Below are 18,146 nucleotides of genomic sequence, written 5' to 3' on the forward strand. Positions count from 1 at the left end.
GAGAACGGCCTGTCTTTTCAAAGGAGTTTTTTTTTTACGTTTTTTGTTTAATTTAACGACAGAACTAATTAATATATTTTTGGGGGATTACAAAAAAAGTTACATGCCCTTAGTAGCAGTAAAGAACTAAATCACTTCTTTAATGGATTCGGCAGGGCATGGTGCCCCTCTGACCTCAGTTGCTCTCCAGGTCGGCCTTTGGCTCAGACCCGACCGTGTCCATGATGTCTCATCTGTGCTGGGAGACGAAAAGAGTCCAAAATTTCGTTTGGTTGAAAATGCGCCCAGCCCTGCGGCTCTCTGCTCAATATTAATGCCCCGGTGCCGGCTGCGTGCCTCCAAACTCCTCACCAGGCAACTCACTGTTCTATGGGACTTGCAGTCCAATTACATCAGCTATCACCCAGGATTTGTTATCAGGCCTGTGTGTGTGTGTGTGTGTGTGTGTGTATGTGTGTGTGTGTATGTATGTATGTATGTATGTATGTATGTATGTATGTCTGTGCATCTGCAGTCCCCTCTGATGTCTTTTTGATGTCAGACTGGTGCTTTTAAGGGCTAACAAAGCAGGTCTGTCTTTTTATCACGCCTAACCTGGCTTTGAAAGAGAAGGAAAAGTTAGAGTGTGTGTGTGTGTGTGTGTGTGTGTGTGTGTGTGTGTGTGTGTGTGTGTGTGTGTGTGTGTGTGTGTGTGTGTGTGTGTGTGTGTGTGTGTGTGTGTGTGTGTGTGTGTGTGTGTGTGTGTGTGTGTGTGTGTGTGTCGTCTAGCTGTGGAGATCTGAGAGTTTTTTTTCTTTTTTCCCTCTTGCAGACGGCAGTTTGACAGGTAGCTTTGTTTAACACTTGTGCTACACACCGCTTTAAAGGTCTTTGTTCTCTACTCAGCTTGTCTGTCTCACTGACTAACAGCTCCTCTGTTTGTTTGTTTGTTTTTCACACATCAATACTTCTCTGTTCTTTTTTTTTTAACCAAACTTACCTGCTTCATTGTCTCTCTGTCAGTTGCCCTGTCTGTTTGTGGGACTTATTTATTAAATTAAAAACCTAAGAGCACCTCTGCATTATCACTTGCTGACCGGTGTGTCAATGTCTTGTTAACCGCTTGTTCTGCTGCCTCAAAGTGTCCTGGAAAGTTAACATATACTGCTTCAACTTCTAGGGAGGTTTTCCCCAAACTTAGACGCCATTCACATAATATAATTTGGTTATTCCGAGTAAAAGCATGTATCCTATTCTTACATGTAAAGAAATATTAGATTTCTAATAAACAAAACTCTGCTTAAAGTCAAGTATTTGAACTGGTTGCCAAATTTGATGGATTGGTTGCCATGTTTTCACTCTTGTACTTGGAGTAATAATGGACTGATACTGGAGAGATGGTTATGAAAGAGATTTCACAATACGCAGGTGAGCAGGATTCACTTACAAAGCAAAAAAGAACATTTATAGACTAACAGTAGTATTCATAATGTGCCACTTTGCTCTTATGTACCCACACAGAGGTTTTATTGATGCTTTTGACTTGCATGTTAGTACCTCACCAGCCCCATCAGTCAGTTGAAGTAACAATCAAGTTTTATAGCTGTGACAAAATCTCTTTATTGCACACACAGACTACATCCTTTTAGGCTAGATATGCTTGTGTTGACAATTGAAAGTAAATTCCTCAGAGCTGTTGTGTTTTCCAAAACAGCCCAAAGGCAAAGACAATAAATTCTTTAAGCCATATTGATTTTGTTGCCTTTTGTCTAAATTTACCAGCCGTCTGCATCTAAACAAAAAAATGTTCTCTGTAGACTCAGTCTGTCACTTGTAAGATGTTCCTCTATAAACCCGCTTGTTCTTTTCTTTGCACATGTTTTGAAGATATTTGGGTTCCCTACAAAAAAGGCAAAACTCACCCAGTGATACCTTCCCTCTAAGCACACACCACTCCTGAACATCATTTTTTGTGTGTTTTAATAGATTTAAATGGGAAATGTATACAAACCACGCAGTAACTCCTTTTTCTTAACTCCTTTTTTTTTTTTAAATATATTTCGGAAAAAAGCAGAAATGATCCAAACACATCTGCCTTTTTATCAAACTGTCTAAAAGGGGGCGGCACTTAAGGCCTTTACACATAGCTTTTTTTTTTTTTTTTCCGCGCAATTGATTGGTTTTTCAATATGTATTATTTAATAGTTTTATTTTATTTTATGAATACTTTTACTTTTACTTTTTTGCTGGAAAACGCACCTCCATTAAAGGCATCAGCCAATCATGTTGTGTGAAACGGACATATTCAAAACTTACACTTTAGTGTACAACAACATGGAGGCTCCGTAGTCCGAACAAGATGACCATTTTTTGCATTTTTGCCCCCGGTTTGTAAAGGCCTTCAGTCTTGAGAGGTCCATTTTTTATCATAAACCTTTTTAAAAAGAAGGTCTCATCTACAGACCTTTTGCAGTGACTGACATTTGCCCGTGATTTTAAGTTTGGATTTATTCCTTGCCATTTAGTCCATTACTGATTTGTCATGAAACATGTGTCAACCCAGGTTACGTAACCTCTGCTGGCAGCTCCTCACCATCTCTCTACAGGGTGTTCAACACACCAAATAAGGTACCGGGCGATGTGGAAGCCGTGCTGTGACGCAGGTTTTTGGACCGTGTTAGCTTTGCCAGACGGGGAGTCGGATCTGGTCTTTGGCCTTGTTGAACTATTTAAGTGAATATTTGACATTTTCCTTCAGATGAAAGCCTTCCAGGGTTCCAGCTCAGGCTTGTTCTCTGACAACACTGGCTCTCCACTGGGACACTTGCATGGCACTCCACTATCTCTCTCTCTCTCTCTCTCTCTCTCTCTCCCACTGTACACTCATTCACTCTGATTATCTGTCTGTTGTTTCAGGAGGTATATTCTTCTGAAATATTTATTATTGTTAGCATCAGTTTATTTGCTGTGGGCTATATTTGTCCCACTACCCTTCCCTATAACTGAAAATGTAACCTATGAAGTGTATGAACAGTAAAAATCCCTCTTGTTGTTTCAGAATGTTATAGTGAACTGAGGAGCGATGTGTTGGTCAACAACATTGTTCTTAATGATGTGGTTATTATGTGTGTATTGTCACTTTATGTTTTTGTTCTGGAGTTTTCCCCTCATCAACAGATCATCAAACAGTTTTAAGTAGGTTAAGTGAGGTGTGCTGAGCAAGAAAACCTTTCATTATTTCAGTTTTTCTTTGATCACGAATGTGTCAGCTTCCATTGCTGTCATTGTCATATAATTATGTTCCCATGGCAACTGCATCCAAGCCCATGAGTTCAGCTTCTGTTGCTCCTGACCACTCAAACTTATCACCTGTAATCTAAGCCAAGTAGTCTAAGGTTAGGACTGATACTCCAGTGCCTCCATTGACGTCAAAAGAGTTTTTATACCATGGAGAAAAAATGTCTTCCATCTTACTTTTTATCCAATATGCAAATTTCCATCGCAATCCTCCTCTCAAGCTGCTTGGCCGGAGCGCACACGTGTAGTTTTTCTGTTTTGTCAGCCATTTCGGGTTTTTTCTCCCCCCACACAGATAAAATCAAATGTGAGCCAGGAAGCAAAAAATCCAATCACAAGTGGCCACTTGAGATGCATTTGAGATGCATCTAAATGTCAGGTGTGAACTGCAATCTGTCTCAGCTGGATCGAGACACAATCTGGATATGAGATATTCGCTCTGAACAGATTACCACTCTCCTACCTGACTGGACGCTTAATTGCACACTCACGCACAGAGAGAGTTATAAAAACGTGGTGCCGCTAGAGATCGTGCAAGCTCCCATGGCTCTTTCCTCACATTAAGAAATACGTTAAGATTAAGACATCAAACTATATGCCACTGTAGTTTTCTAAAGGATACAATAAGCTGATGTTGAGGTGCACTGATGTGTTTTCTGACAAAATGGACTCATAATGTGGCAGAGCATTAAACTTAACTCTCTGCTTGTTGCTCACATTGCAGTTATTATACCCCCAGCCCCTCTAAAGGTGCACTCCTCCCCTGTAACTTTCCTACCGAGACGGCAATTTTCTATGTAAATTCGCTTTGCCTGGTCTCCTTCATTTCCATTGCATCGCCGTCAAAAGAGCCGACTGTCAAAAGTGTGCCGAGTCAGCGCCGACCGTGCCACCAGAGAGGCCAGGGAATAATATCAGGAGTTGATTCCAGTTGCAGGTGCACGCAAACGCAAGAGCAAAGCAAAGATTGCTAATATTGGGACGAAGGAGGAAGCCAAAGTATTTTTTTCCTTTTCTTAGACAGCGTTTCTACCTCTCTCGTCAAACGTCTGTCAAACTGAGGAAAACGCTTCCGGCAGTGAACCCAGACGAGATGTGGAAGTTCTGACGTCCCTGTTGTCACAGTTGGATTGACGTTATCGCCGTTTGATTGACGTTATCTCGACGGTGCTACATTTCTCTGCCTTGTGGCCCAGTGAAGGCAGAGTTGATGTATATTGGCTTTCACTTTGAATATTGAATCGCTGGATTTGATATGCGGTTCTACAGTCTTGCATCACGTCAGCTACCACATGTGAGATATTTGAGTTTGAATGTAATGAAAATCGGTCGCATTAAGCAGCATGAATGCAGGATGTGTGAAATTAAAGCAACAGAAGCACACTGTGAAAAGATTTCATTTAATGAATAACATATGGTTTCATCCTTGCACGTTCAAAATGAAATGTTGCTGCCTTTGATGGCGCGGCCATCACGGCGTGTAACTTGAGGCTTTCATTAAATGTCATTAAATTCTAACAGTTGAGATTTCTTAAAATGTATATAAATAATTAGCACATTTTGTAGCCTGGATAAGGAAGAGAGAGTGTTTTACAAAAGGTGGAGTTGATGCAGTTTATATGACTTAAAAAATGCATGGGGTGGTCGTTAACCACAAAAAAAAAAGCTAAAGAGGAAGGAACCCAAGAATCACACAAGAGAGGCACATTCTCTTTTAATTCATACTAAGTCTGTAAATGTGTCTGAATATTTAGAGCTAACAAATCTAATGATTCAGTAAAGACCAGTCAGCTGCTGTATACGTCCAGGTTATACGTCTGGCCCAAGCTGTGTTAATATTTTTCAGCAAAAATGTCCATCAACAGGAGCGTTGTAGATATCTTATAAATATGTGCGTGAGTTGATTTGATTATAGGGTCCTCTTGTTTTATTTTGGTATTTAGCTCTATGCATTGTGTGTAGTTCCTTTATGTGTACCCTAGACACCTTACACGATCACAGGAGGACTTTCTCTTAGCATTCCCCTTTCTCCATCACTTTCTTTGCAAACAGCAAACTCTATAAATGAGGGCTATGTGTTTGTGTGCCCTTTTGTGTTTCACCAGCGCTGACAAGTGACCCCCCTGACGAAAGACCACATTTCCTCAGGTTTTGATCTTTCCCTATTGCTCTTTCTCTTAATCTGGCCTCATTAGCAATCAAACGGCTTACCTGCAGCAGTCTCTGGTAGTTGAGGGGGTGTCAGAGTTTAATATTCTGGACGTTAAAATGTGTTCTTGGGAGGCCTTTTAACACCCCAGTGAGTTACCCAGGGGGGAAAGCATTCAGCTGGTCTAGAAAACCTCAACAAACCCTGCTGAATTGTAGAGGAAGTGCTGAGGTCGGTTTTCACCAGTATTTCCATATTATTCGGATGTATGTGATTTCCATGTAAAGCCAGCCGTTACCTTGGTAGATATTCCTCCCTGAGGCATTCTGTGGGGGAATATTTTTATACCTTACAGTCATTTGCATGTCACACTTAAGTGAATGTCAGCTGTAGCAGTTATGAGTATGATTATTTCCTGCTGGACAAACTATGTAAAAAAAGACACTATTGTTAGTTATATCAAGCAGCTTGTACTGTTCTTCCTTGATTTGCATATCTGACAACATGCAATATTCAGATATCTACAGGCCTTTTCTGTGTTTGACAGTTTTTCTGTCATTTTCTTTTATTTCCTCTTACCTATTTTCCTCTCCTCTCTTTTTTCTCCCCTTGCTTTCCTAACTCTCGCTTCCTCTTACATTTTGTCTTCTCTTTTCCTCTCCTGTCTCTACGTTCCTTTCCTCGTCCCTCTTTTCTTTCCTGTCCTTTTACTTCCCCCTCCTCTGCTGTTTCATATCCTTTCCCCTCTTCCTTACCTTTCCTCTCCTGCCTCTCCTCTCCCTATCCTTTTCTCCACTCTCCTGTTTCCTTTCCCTTCACTTCCCTTTTTCTCTTACCTCTATCCTTTCCCCTGCTTTCCTTACTTTTCCTGCCTTCTCCTTTCCTCTCCTCTCCTCTCTTGCTGTATGCTCTGCTTTAATTATTAGTAATTTGTCTTAAAATGGCTGACCAAACTTAGTTTTCTGCCACCTTCCATCCTTTGTTTTCCATCCCTGAAGCAAATTACCAAACCTAGACATATGAGAGAGTGTGAGGGAACGACTGTGACAGTGGAGAGGAGGACAAGAGCAACCATTCAAACAACAGCAGGCTTCTCTCTCTCTCTCTCTCTCTCTCTGTCTCTGTGTGTGTGTGTGTGTGTGTGTGTGTGTGTGTGTGTGTGTGTGTGTGTGTGTGTGTGTGTGTGTGTGTGTGTGTGTGTGTGTGTGTGTGTGTGTGTGTGTGTGTGTGTGTGTGTGTGTGTGTGTGTGTGTGTGTGTGTGTGTGTGTGTGTGTGTCTTGCCTAAGCCTCTCCAATACAGCTGTCAGTTCAGCAGGCCTTATTCAGCCAACACCAGGACATTCGTACACTGGCTCACTCTTTCCACATTAAGTCTGCACTCCTCATTCAGCTCTGCTTTCCTGCACGGATTCGTTCATTCATGAAGTGAAATATAACACTTCTGGACCCTTTTTTCTTTTTTTTTTTAATGCTACTTGAAATAGAACAGAATGAAATACATGAGCAAATTTGCAATTGAAATTAACAAAATGAATGCTCATGACGTAGAACATTTGGCAGTCAGCCATGGTTGTAAATAAAGTCATTGTACCTGTGCATTTATCTCACCAGAGAGCGAATACTTTTCTTAGAGCGTCATTGAGTGCATATTTTTCTATGAGTATGCGAAAGACAGTATTTGGCCTCATAAATGAATGGTTATGGTGCCACACTATCAACATGTAGGTAATACCTGATAGGTACTTGTAGTGCTGGTAGCCCATATAAAGGGCAGTGTCATGAGTACGGTACTGGAAAACTTAAAGGGGGGCATTCAAGAAGCAGATCGGTAGGCATGAGTCTATATTGACAAAAATATTGATGAAAGAGGCAAGAATGAACCCTGGGATATTCAACAAAAATATCTTAAACTTCAAGAATATGAAAAAAATAGCTGTTGGCCATGTGTATGTAAATACACAGGGTAGGGATCTTATAAATAGATTTTCCAATTTTGTGCATGGCGTGTGTGCCATTAAAGGAAGAAGCAGACAAGAAATCGAGAATGAGATGGAGAGAAAATAAGAGTTTCGTAGATGGATGAACACAAGTGAGAATGGAAAGGTAAGAGGGTGGAGGCCTCCCGGAGTGACAGGGGTGTCAGTGAAATGAGGAGGAACGAGGAGGGAGGAGATGATGAAGGGCAGAGAGGAGGAGGAGGAGGGCGAACAGGGCAGTGCGTCGGGGTCCAGGAGGAGGAGAAGCTCACTCCGTCCCCGCAGAGTTCTGGGCCACGTGTCCCTAAAGGCCTGCTGGGTCATTCGTCTTAGTTAGGGAGCTGTCCAGGCGACTCTCTGCAGACTGCATCGCATATTCAAACACACACAACACACACACATGCTGCCAACATTTATGGTAGGAGCGCTAGACCTGGAAACTTGATTGGGTTAACACACACACACACACACCTACGTATTCCCATATAATCAAAATGTTAAAATCCGTGTAGGGACCTTCCACTTCCATCTCCTCACTCTAAACAGGAGCTAAACTATATTCTATCCACGTCTTTGACCCTAATATAAGCCTTAATTCATGTCATTTATCTTCATAGGGGCCTATACATACACTTGTAGCTACACCTGTCGACTGCTTAGTAGCATAATGGAAGTAAAGCAGGGGAAGGTCAGGGTTACGCCTGTAGGTTATTCTCCTCTTACACATTAATGCTCAAAATAAGGTAGAAATAAATCTGTTAAACTTTACAGTAGCTTCTGGGCAGCTGAAGATCCTCAGGTTGAGGATCAACTCCTCTAAACACTCTGGTCTTAAAATCAAAAGTCATATTGTTCACAATCTCTGCCTTATGTCTAATTGCTGACACTTCATTCTTGACCTTGGAAACAGCATTTGCCAAAAAACTATTATTATTATTATTATTATTGGTCTAAATGCCTCAAGCTTTTAAATATATCTATGACAGTGTCCCAGAGTCCGAGGTGAGGTCCTCAGATGCCTTGTTTTGTCCGACCAAGAGTCCAAAATCCAAATATAGTGAGTTTACTATCGTAGAAGAAAAGCAGTGATTTTTTACATTTCTGCCTTGAATGTGGAGTCTCACGATCTGCTAGATTTCTGGATTTGTTTATAACCCGTGTAATTATTTGTCTGCTTGTGTTGATATAGTTGTTGATATATTACCATATCTAGGTAATTAAGCTGATGAGAACTCTATATTTTCACCCCATAGCTGTTTGGAAAGTAGCCCAAAAAATAACAAATATATATAATATATAAGACCAGGCTTACAGAAAGCTTTTGTTCTGTAAGGAGAATCTCTTTCCCCCGGTTTGATGTATTCCAGTTATTATGTTCTTGTTCCAAACATAGCTTGTGTACTTCTATAAGATATATAGGAGATAAATTAATTCTCTTGTTCACAATCTTTCTTTACACCATCTTTTTATTTCTTTTTCTGAAATTTGAATCTGTTGAAAAAAAGCAAAAGATGTGTCGGTGAGGTGTTAAACACACCTACATTGTGTTTAACACCTCATTGAAAGCTGGCCGCATTGTTGACAGTGGTGAGAAGAACCAATCAATACGCCATGGAAATACATCAGTCATGTTTGTGTTAAAGATGTATCGACTTATCTGATGTACTCACCTTCCCTCAACCGTCCTCCCTCACTTATACTTCATCTAGTGACTCACAGTAAATATCCCACATTGTCTGGACTCTACATAGTGGTTTTACATGTACTTTAAGGTAAAAAATAACCGTCAAGACTCAATTATTATTTGGTTTGTGTGTTGCATTGAGGCTTTAAACCGTTTGTGTCTACACAAGTGATTAGTCTAATAACCAATGTTTGGCCCCGAAATCACTAAAACAATCAGATGTTTTCTATTGAATAAATTTGAGCGGTTGACTCTTATTTTCCTTGTTATGTTAATATCTTGAAAACTCAACCAAACCTTCTAACACTGAAACTAGAGGTTACCCTGAACCAAAATAGTAGCTAGAAAATGCCACAAAAAGAGGCTGTAATGTCTTCAGTTGATACCAAAATAGTAATTACACACATACACAAGAAAACAGAGGTTTAAAAGGTAAACCCTCTGGTGGTACAAGTTGCATGAATGTGACTGAATCTTAAATAGACTCATCCTTTGGTTTTCTTTGTCTGTTTCCTCTCTTCATTCCTCATTGTCTCTCTATCTCTCTAAAACACACTTTATCCTCATTATGTGGATTAAGTGAGTTTGTAGAGGACAAACACAATGGCCAAAACTTCAAGAGGAATGAAAGCAAAGCAAATGTTCTCCCTCTCTTTCAACTTGATTTTTCTTTCCCTTACTCATTTTAGGAGCTTTAACCCATCCTTTCGTGTCCCTCTTTGTCTTTGTAATGATTCTGACATGAATCATCACCATTAGTTTGGCTGTTTTTTTGTAGGGTCAAGTACCCATTTACTGCATCCGGCCACTGTCACTTATCAGGCTTTTAAATAGTACTGCTATGATTATAATTTCTCATTTGTGTTACATGTTGTAGAGCAATTCAGATTTGAGCTTGATATTGGCTTTTAAAGCCAACAGCAAACTCTTTGTTTTGTTTATTATGTTTTATATTCAAGGATTTAGTGATTCTGCTAGAATTACATTAGTAGGAGAGTGGAACAATCCTTGAAACTAGAATCTACAGTAAAATAAAATATCTTACTTTAAATAAACAGATTCAAATATATTTTTCAAACATGCCTGTAGGTAAAACGAGCAAAGACTCAAGACGAACAGCATCTTAAATATGACTGGACGCAGTAAACTCCCTATTGATGCGTCCTGCACCCTATTTTTTCCCTAAATAATGCTACATTATGAGCAACAAGTCTGTGTTGAAATCGGCCTCAGAAAAGCAAGCTAACATTAGCTCTTAACAGCCATTAAGAAGCACAGTTCTGTGGAGCTAACAGCTGAGGTTTCATTGAGTTTCATCATAATTTTAATCTCTATTCTGAAAAAAGTATTAGGCAAAGGTAAACAGCATCATGATGTGTTCAAATTTAATCTTGTAATATTTTGTCATGTTGATATTGCCTTAAAATCACATGCTGAAGCCTACAGCAAGTTACCATGAATTACCAAATATCAACTTTTTTGTTTTTTAAGTGAGTGAAAGTGATCCTTCATGTACTATTCTCATGTATTCCCTTTAAAGGGTGCAGATAAAAGTGTTCCCGGTAAAGATTGTATTTTGATCATTCATGTACTCATTACTCGGCGGACACACAGGTCTTCCTACTTTAACTACTTTTCATCAGTTCCCGTATTATTAAACTTCTTCCGCTATCCTTATCACCGCATGACAGGTACTCAGAGGCATTCCTTAACATCAGTTTTTACTAATGACATCGGCCACAAGCTTCGTGTGTGTGTGCTCCACCGTTTCTGTATAATTCAATTGCTCATTAAAGCCTGTTGGCAGTTTGCTTGATGGCCTTGGACATAGGGTGTGTTTAATTTATTCCTCTGTGCGTCCCTGGGAGTGTTTTTTATTTTCCCCCTCAGTGTGCTCCTGGCATTATTAAAAGCATTAATCACTGGGATCTGACGCCTTGTTACGACACTGCTCCCACACTAACACAGGGGAGCCCGAAACACACACACACACACACACACACACACACACACACACACACACACACACACACACAGAAAGAGTGAGGTAATTTTGTGTCAACAGTGTCACCACAAATCTTACCTTGAAAACACTATATCTTGGATGTCCTTTTGAAATGCACAATAAATATACATTTTGAAACAGGACAATATTAGAAACATACTGATTGATTTTGTGTGAGGGAGCGTATCAATATACTGTATAATGATCTACTAAATGTTTGATCATTTCATGAGATTTAAGTCTACACAACAATCCATAACATCCAAGATGATATTTTTGTCGGGGATGTCTTAGAGCCGTCACTTCAAAATTCCAACATTCTTTTGAACATAGTTAATATTCAAACTATAATGACCTGTTGAAAATCTAAATTTCCAGTCTAAAAGCGCGTCAGACAATTTGTAGTAGTTACCCTTTGATCCAGCAGGGGACGCTTTTAACATTTTCTCCAGCTTGACATATTGCTAACCTATTGACCTAACAGGGAACTTACCTTGTAATGCTATATTCTGTTGTGCTACAAAAATGGAGGTCACAAGCCGTCCAGAGCGGAAAATCACGACAACAAAGCATCTTAAAAGCAGTGTGTTGGAAGTTATATAAATAGAATATGAGTAGATCTGTGGTTGAACCGTGGTCAACTGACTAGAAACAGACCGATGGCTAGCTAGTTAGCTTGTCCTTCTCCGGAACAGCGTAGAGTTTGGCAGAGGGACTGTGAGACCTGCCGCTTGCCACCAGCCCGCTGTTTGGCTCCTTTTCTGTAACCAGTGTAACATTTAAGCATGGTGGAATTAGCAAGCTAGCTGGATAACTAGCCGTTAGTTGTGCTAATTCCAACAGTGACAGCGCTAGGAGAAGTTGAATTTAACATCCGGTGCAGAAAAGGTAAAATGAGTCCATGGAAAACATCACACCTGGCATTTTTACAAGGGATAACATTTTGACATTTCTTCTTTTCACCCACAATGTTAAATTCCAGACAGTCATTTGGGCATAAATCCTCATTCCACATGAATACCACATTCCTGTTACCTCTCTTCCTCGTCCAGCTCATTGTAACCTCTCCCTGCCTCCGACTTTTTAAGGAAAAGCTGTCAAGTTGCCATATTGTTTTGACGAGTTTCCTCCCGAGCCGCCCGTCTCTCACACCTGGCTGAGTGGTAGATCCTTTGGGAACAGAGCTGCCAGCGTGCTGACATAATGCTATTGTAATGCTTCTATACCACCTCTGTGTGTGTCTGTGTGTATCTGAAAGGTATTTCTACACTGTAGGAAAGAATAAAAGAGAGGACTGCATGCTTGCACTCATAAGGAATAAGGTACAGAGGATAGTACTGTTGTTGACTTCAGTTAAACAACTGAATAGTTCCGTTTGTGACTGCTCCCTTTGACTAAATGGTAACGTTATAAACTATATTAACACAGAAAGTTTTAGACTTGGTTATGAGGCAGGCGACCCCATACAAACTTATATACTTAAATATTTTAATCATGTGTATATTTGGAGTGAAAATGGTTCTGTGTAATTGAATAACACAATTCAAGAATGAAAAATGTTCTTTCTTTCTGGGGAGATATTGCGCAGTTTGATTTGCAAATACAATCAAGGAAGACTTAAAAGTTTTGTTTGGGAATTAAAACTGTTGGGAAGTTTTGCTTGGTTTCATGCATTTATATTTTGGATTAAGAAGTTTTTGATTATGTCCTTCCTTGAACAAGTGAACTTGTTTCCTCCTATGTAAAGATGATGTTACATTATTGCTTCAAAAATACAATGATATGTATGTTATCTTATCTCATAAGGCTGTTGTGTTGTGTTTCTGTGTGATGACACAGAAACAAGTTTTTTTTATTCCAATTTTCAGTTTTTAACTTTGCCATCTCTAGTGGACTAAATCTGTGTCACACAATCACTCTCACTCTACATCAAGGGTCAGTGTTAATAAAATAGGTCATGTACATGTGGACTGCGTAGTTAACAGGAAAATTAAAACAGACATAACGTCATTCTCGCTCTTGTCAGTGGACGGGCAGCAGTTGACGTCGAGCTGCAGAGGCCTTGGCAACGGTGTCAAACAGTCCATCACGTCTTGGGCCAAACCCCATTCTATCCTAACTGCTTGACTAAACTCGTGCCTGGAGCCAAATATGGAAGTACTTCACTTCTACAGCCAACAAAATCAGACACCTAAGAGACCCCATAACCCCCCCTTCTAAAACTGCTACAAAGCTGTCCGGTCAGATATGCTAACACAAAAGCTTGGACCATGAAATCAAATTCAGTAGCACGTGTTATTCAAGTTGCAGAAAAACTCAGGGCTCAAAGCTAAGTGTTTGTGAGGCTGGAGACCAGGCATCTGCTTTTGTTTGCCAAAAACTTAATATATAGTTGCCATTTTTTGTCACCTTTTATGGCAGCTTAATAATGAAAATGTGACATAAAAGAATGAAAGCTTAATCATAGTAACCAAACTCTTTTTTTTTTTCTAGTTTGTGTTTGATCTGATACCTTTGTGTTTAGCTACAGTACAGGTATGAAAGTATTTTCTTTTCTTCTGGTAGCTTTACTAATCAATAAAATGAGAGCATTATATTTGCATTGCAAATCAAGCTTTTTAAAGAATTTCGACCTATGAATTCCGTGAACTTTGGCTTTTCTTGTGAATATGCCCTTGTTGCCCCTGTTGAAAACATTGGCCTCAGAACTGGAGTTGCTGCTGCTCCTTGAAGTTATTTTTAAGACTAGCAGCCTCTACTTCTTTGAAAAAAAAAAAGGCTTCAATTTCCTGTTTTCTTGCATTCTGTGCCAGATCCATTATCTTATGAAAAGGTCACTTTTGAGCTGAATTCGCTTTTATTTGTCACTTCCTTTAGTTCAAAAATAACTACATGGAAAACATATGCAGTATTGTGGCAGAGCGACACATAACAATGATTAAAATTATAGCTGCAATTGCTAACAATTTAGATCTACAACAAGCAGCCAAAAGCAATTATTTTGATAATTGATTCATATTTTTTTTTAAGGGTTTGAGGATTTTTGCCTTTCTTTGTCTTAAATAATAATATCCTGAATATCTGTCTTTCAACTGTTAGTTGAATAAATCAAATCTGGCCACATGACCTTGGACATTTTGTAATTATAACAGGTGATGAGTTGGTTAGATAGAAAATAATTGCCGGATTAATCTATAATGAAGATCATCAATAGTTTGACCCATATAATGATTAAAAATTCATGGCTGACCTCGGTATGTATCTGGTATGTTTATACGGTCAAATAACAAACCAAGTATTCTGGAGTAATAGGTTTCAAACTGGATGTTGCTGGACAACATCCACTGGATGTTGCTGGATGTTACTGAAAAATGCTAGTTGAGTGCTGTAGTTAGAGGTTTTCTTTTTCCTTTGTGTGGTGCAGCTTCTTTCTCAAAGGGTTGGTCAAGAGAATGTGAGCTAGAAGCCTTTTTTAATGAGATGCTATCTTTCTTTCTTTCTCAGGTATACCGTAGGAAGGCGGTGGAGCTGGGAGAAAAGCTGCTGCCAGCCTTCAAAACGCCCACCGGCATCCCCTGGGCTCTGCTTAACCTCAAGAGGTAGAACACACACACACACACACACACACACACACTCGCTCTTTCACTTGGGTGGTATTTGAGGCAGCAGGTCTGTTTTTATGGTTTGATACTTTAAAGAGCTCTGTGGTCTTTCCGGGAGCCAGATGAACACAAGCTCCTCTCTGTTCCCCCTCTCACACGGCCGAGCTGAGATGTTTTAGTTTTACATGACAGAGCAGGCTTGTCGGACTGAAGTTGTTTGGTTTCTCCATCCAGGACTAAGTGCCAGCGGCTGGCTCTGAAACTCAGCTAGCACTCAAAAGACCAACAGAAAGTTTCTGAGAACTCTGACAGGGTTATAGGCCACAGTCAGCCTTTATTAATGCACTGTGATACGCTGTCAAGGGGCTGCCGCTGGGTTTGACTGCTGCACACACACACACACACACACACACACACACACACACACACACACACACACACACACACACACATGCAGAAACACACGCAATTTTGATAATGGAGATATAAACCTAAAACTTGTCCTTTTGTGATTTTGGAAAGGATTCAGCTTGATTGATGATGTATTTCTTGTGAAATTGATCCATATTGAAGTGCATACAGATAATTATTCTGGTGGTTCTGGAAAGGATTCAAGTTGTAAATGTAAAGCTACAATTTTTTATGAAAACATAAGTTTGGAACTGGTGCATTAAAGGACATGACAGGAAATAAAATGCTGAGAAGGAAAAACCAAGACTACTTCCACTGTCCACAATTACATCATTAAATGACATTGTAGCACTTCATTAACCTTTATTTGTCTGTTTATCAAAATATATATATTGAGAAGCTAAAACAGAATTTTTTGGTAAAGTGAGTGGTCAATTATAAGTTGTGCAACCAGGAAGGGTTCTCATTATTCTTTTGTGAAGTTCTTATGTAAATATATATTTTTCAGTCACTTAGTCTATAAATTGTCGCAAAAAAGGCCATTAAGATTGAAATTAAGATCTTCCTTTTTAGAAGCAGAAACCAGAATTTGCATCCAAGCTCCTACCAACAGTCACTGCTGTGTGATGATCATCTTTTCCTAACCATAACAAAGTAGTTTTAGTTGCCTGAACTAAGCCATACATAAACTATTTAACAAGTACACGGGCAACAAAAATGTCAGTATCAAAACGAATGTACATAAGGCGCCATCCTCCACTTCCTCTGTCAATCACAAGAGACGAGGAGAGCACTTTATTCTCCTCCTTCCATTTCCTTTCTATCTGTCCTTCCCCAGAGAGAGACACGACACTGCTGTTTGTCAGACCTTAATTAAAAGACAGGTTGTCATGACGATAAACGTGCTGTGACAAATTAATTTTCTTTCTGTCTATACGGGTGAATGGACTCTGCACCCCCTCTTGTCCTCCTCTCTGGAGGGAGAAACACCCCAGGGAGATACTCTGGATGGATGGATGGATGGATGGGGTGTGTGCGTGTGCGTGTGCGTGTGCGTGTGTGTGTGCGTGTGCGTGTGTGTGCGCGTGTGTGTGCGCACACCAACCCCTGCAGGCCTGAGCAGATTGCTGGTGATGATGAATTTACCTGCATGACTGAGCTATGATAGCTTGGAAACACGCAGACACACACATTCCAATGCACGCACACGCAAAGGCATCACCACAGTGGGCCACTCTTAACTCCTATTTCTAGTTTAAAAGTCTCCTTCTTGTATGTGTGACATGTACACATGGAACAAACCGGTTATTTGGTTAAATGCATGTTTTTGAATTCCACATTCTATTTCTTGGAAATGTCTTTGTGGGAGCAAAATTTAGACCCGCTGCACTTTCCTAAATTGGTGGTTACACATGCATCTCTGCACATGTATGTTTACAGTATGGTCGACAGGAACAAGGACTTACAAGCTTTATGAAAGAGAGCAGCAATACAGCAAAATGCAAGTGAGGGAAGTCCAACGTGACCAAGTACGGAAACAGAATGCACTGCTTTAAATATCCATGGTCCAATGTACACAAGTATGTCCAGCTCAAATGAAAGTATAAAACATCCGATGTGTGCATAGGGAGACAGACTTGAAGGAATACAACAGCAATTAATTAAGATGAAAGATGTTCATGTCATATGTGACACTATTTAAGCTTGTTCTATTATTACACAGCTCAGAAATAAAATACTTGATCTGGTTAGATTGTGGCCTAAACAAACACAATCAGCGTATTTTTAAAGTGTCCCAGTTTGAATATAATGTACTTGCTGTGTACAGGTCAGACAGAGATGGAGGGGGAGAATTATAGAAAAGTTCTCACTAATGGGTACTTTGAAGAAACATAAGAGGAGCTCTTCTGAAGCAGCGTAGTTAGGAGCGCTTTGACTGTCTACACAACCTTGACCCAGATTGAAGCAGAGTAAATCTGTAAAACACACAGAAGACACACTTGCAAATGAGGCCCAATTATCATCTCTCCCTTCATCCCTATCTCTCCCCTTTCTGTCGCTCTTTTACTCTCAGTTCCTTTCTTCTCCTTCATTTAAAACAAATGAAACCTTTCTTTTTCACTTTCCACTCTCCTGTATTCCCTCTCCGTCCTCGCTCAGTCCATCCATCTTACCTTGAGTGACCCAGTATCTTCTTCACTTTCAGGACATTGTGTTGGAGGTCCACTTCATGGCCTTGTTCTCTTTATTCCCTCTCCAGAGTTTTTCCATCACTCCACCTTGTAGCTATCTAAAAAAAAAAATAGGGGTGACAAGAAACAAGGCCACAGTTTAAAGCGTGTTATCGCGTCTACACAAAGTAAACCTGGTTTGCTCAACTGCTCTGTGTTCATTTCAGAGAACAAGATAAATGTCAAAAATAAAACAATTCCCTGTCTTGACTATTTCTTCCACCCTAAGATATGGGGTGAAACAAAAGTGAAACAAAAAGACAAAAATGTTTTTAGTCAGTTTCTGATTGGAAACACAGAATTTATTAACATAATCTGAATCTGAACCATTCAACAAATAAATACAGACTGCTTCAAGAGGTTTTAAGTTACACTGGTGACAACCCAGGTTAACCAGATACTTGTTTGTGAATATTTTGGAAACCAAGTGTCCATGTGTTTGTCAACGTATTACCAATTCCTTAGCTGGCTAAAGGTGCTTTAAAGACTAATTTAACACCATTAGGTGCTAAGACAAAAGCAGTGTTTTACTGCCCTCTCTGACCTAAATATGCCTTGATGCTCCTGCTCCTCCTGCCTTGATGCTCCTGTAACCACGGCCAACAGTGGTGTCACTGAGTCCTAGAATACACCTGTACATAACTGCAGCAAGGTGAAAATTAGGTCAGCAAATACCAGATTTCCAGGTGTTGACCAAGTGTTAAGTTAGTCTTTCAGTATTTGTAAAAACAGGCCAAATAGAGCTGAATGAAGTTACCAATATCTTTACCTCTTTATTTGTTTTACTTTCTTTACCTTTAGCAAACAATTA

At 39.8% G+C, this 18,146-nt stretch overlaps 1 protein-coding gene across 1 annotated transcript in view; it reads left to right on the forward strand.

Moving 5' to 3' along the window:
- Positions 1 to 18,146, forward strand: part of man1a1 (mannosidase, alpha, class 1A, member 1) — a 134,922-nt gene that overhangs the window by 84,235 nt on the left and 32,541 nt on the right. The window contains exon 5 of the mRNA XM_054618214.1: positions 14,596 to 14,690. Within this exon, the coding sequence (XP_054474189.1) occupies positions 14,596 to 14,690 (95 nt within the window). The remainder of the gene's footprint in view (positions 1 to 14,595; positions 14,691 to 18,146) is intronic.

The sequence above is a fragment of the Anoplopoma fimbria genome, chromosome 18 (genome assembly GCF_027596085.1).
Source record: "Anoplopoma fimbria isolate UVic2021 breed Golden Eagle Sablefish chromosome 18, Afim_UVic_2022, whole genome shotgun sequence".
Lineage (NCBI taxonomy): Eukaryota > Metazoa > Chordata > Actinopteri > Perciformes > Anoplopomatidae > Anoplopoma > Anoplopoma fimbria.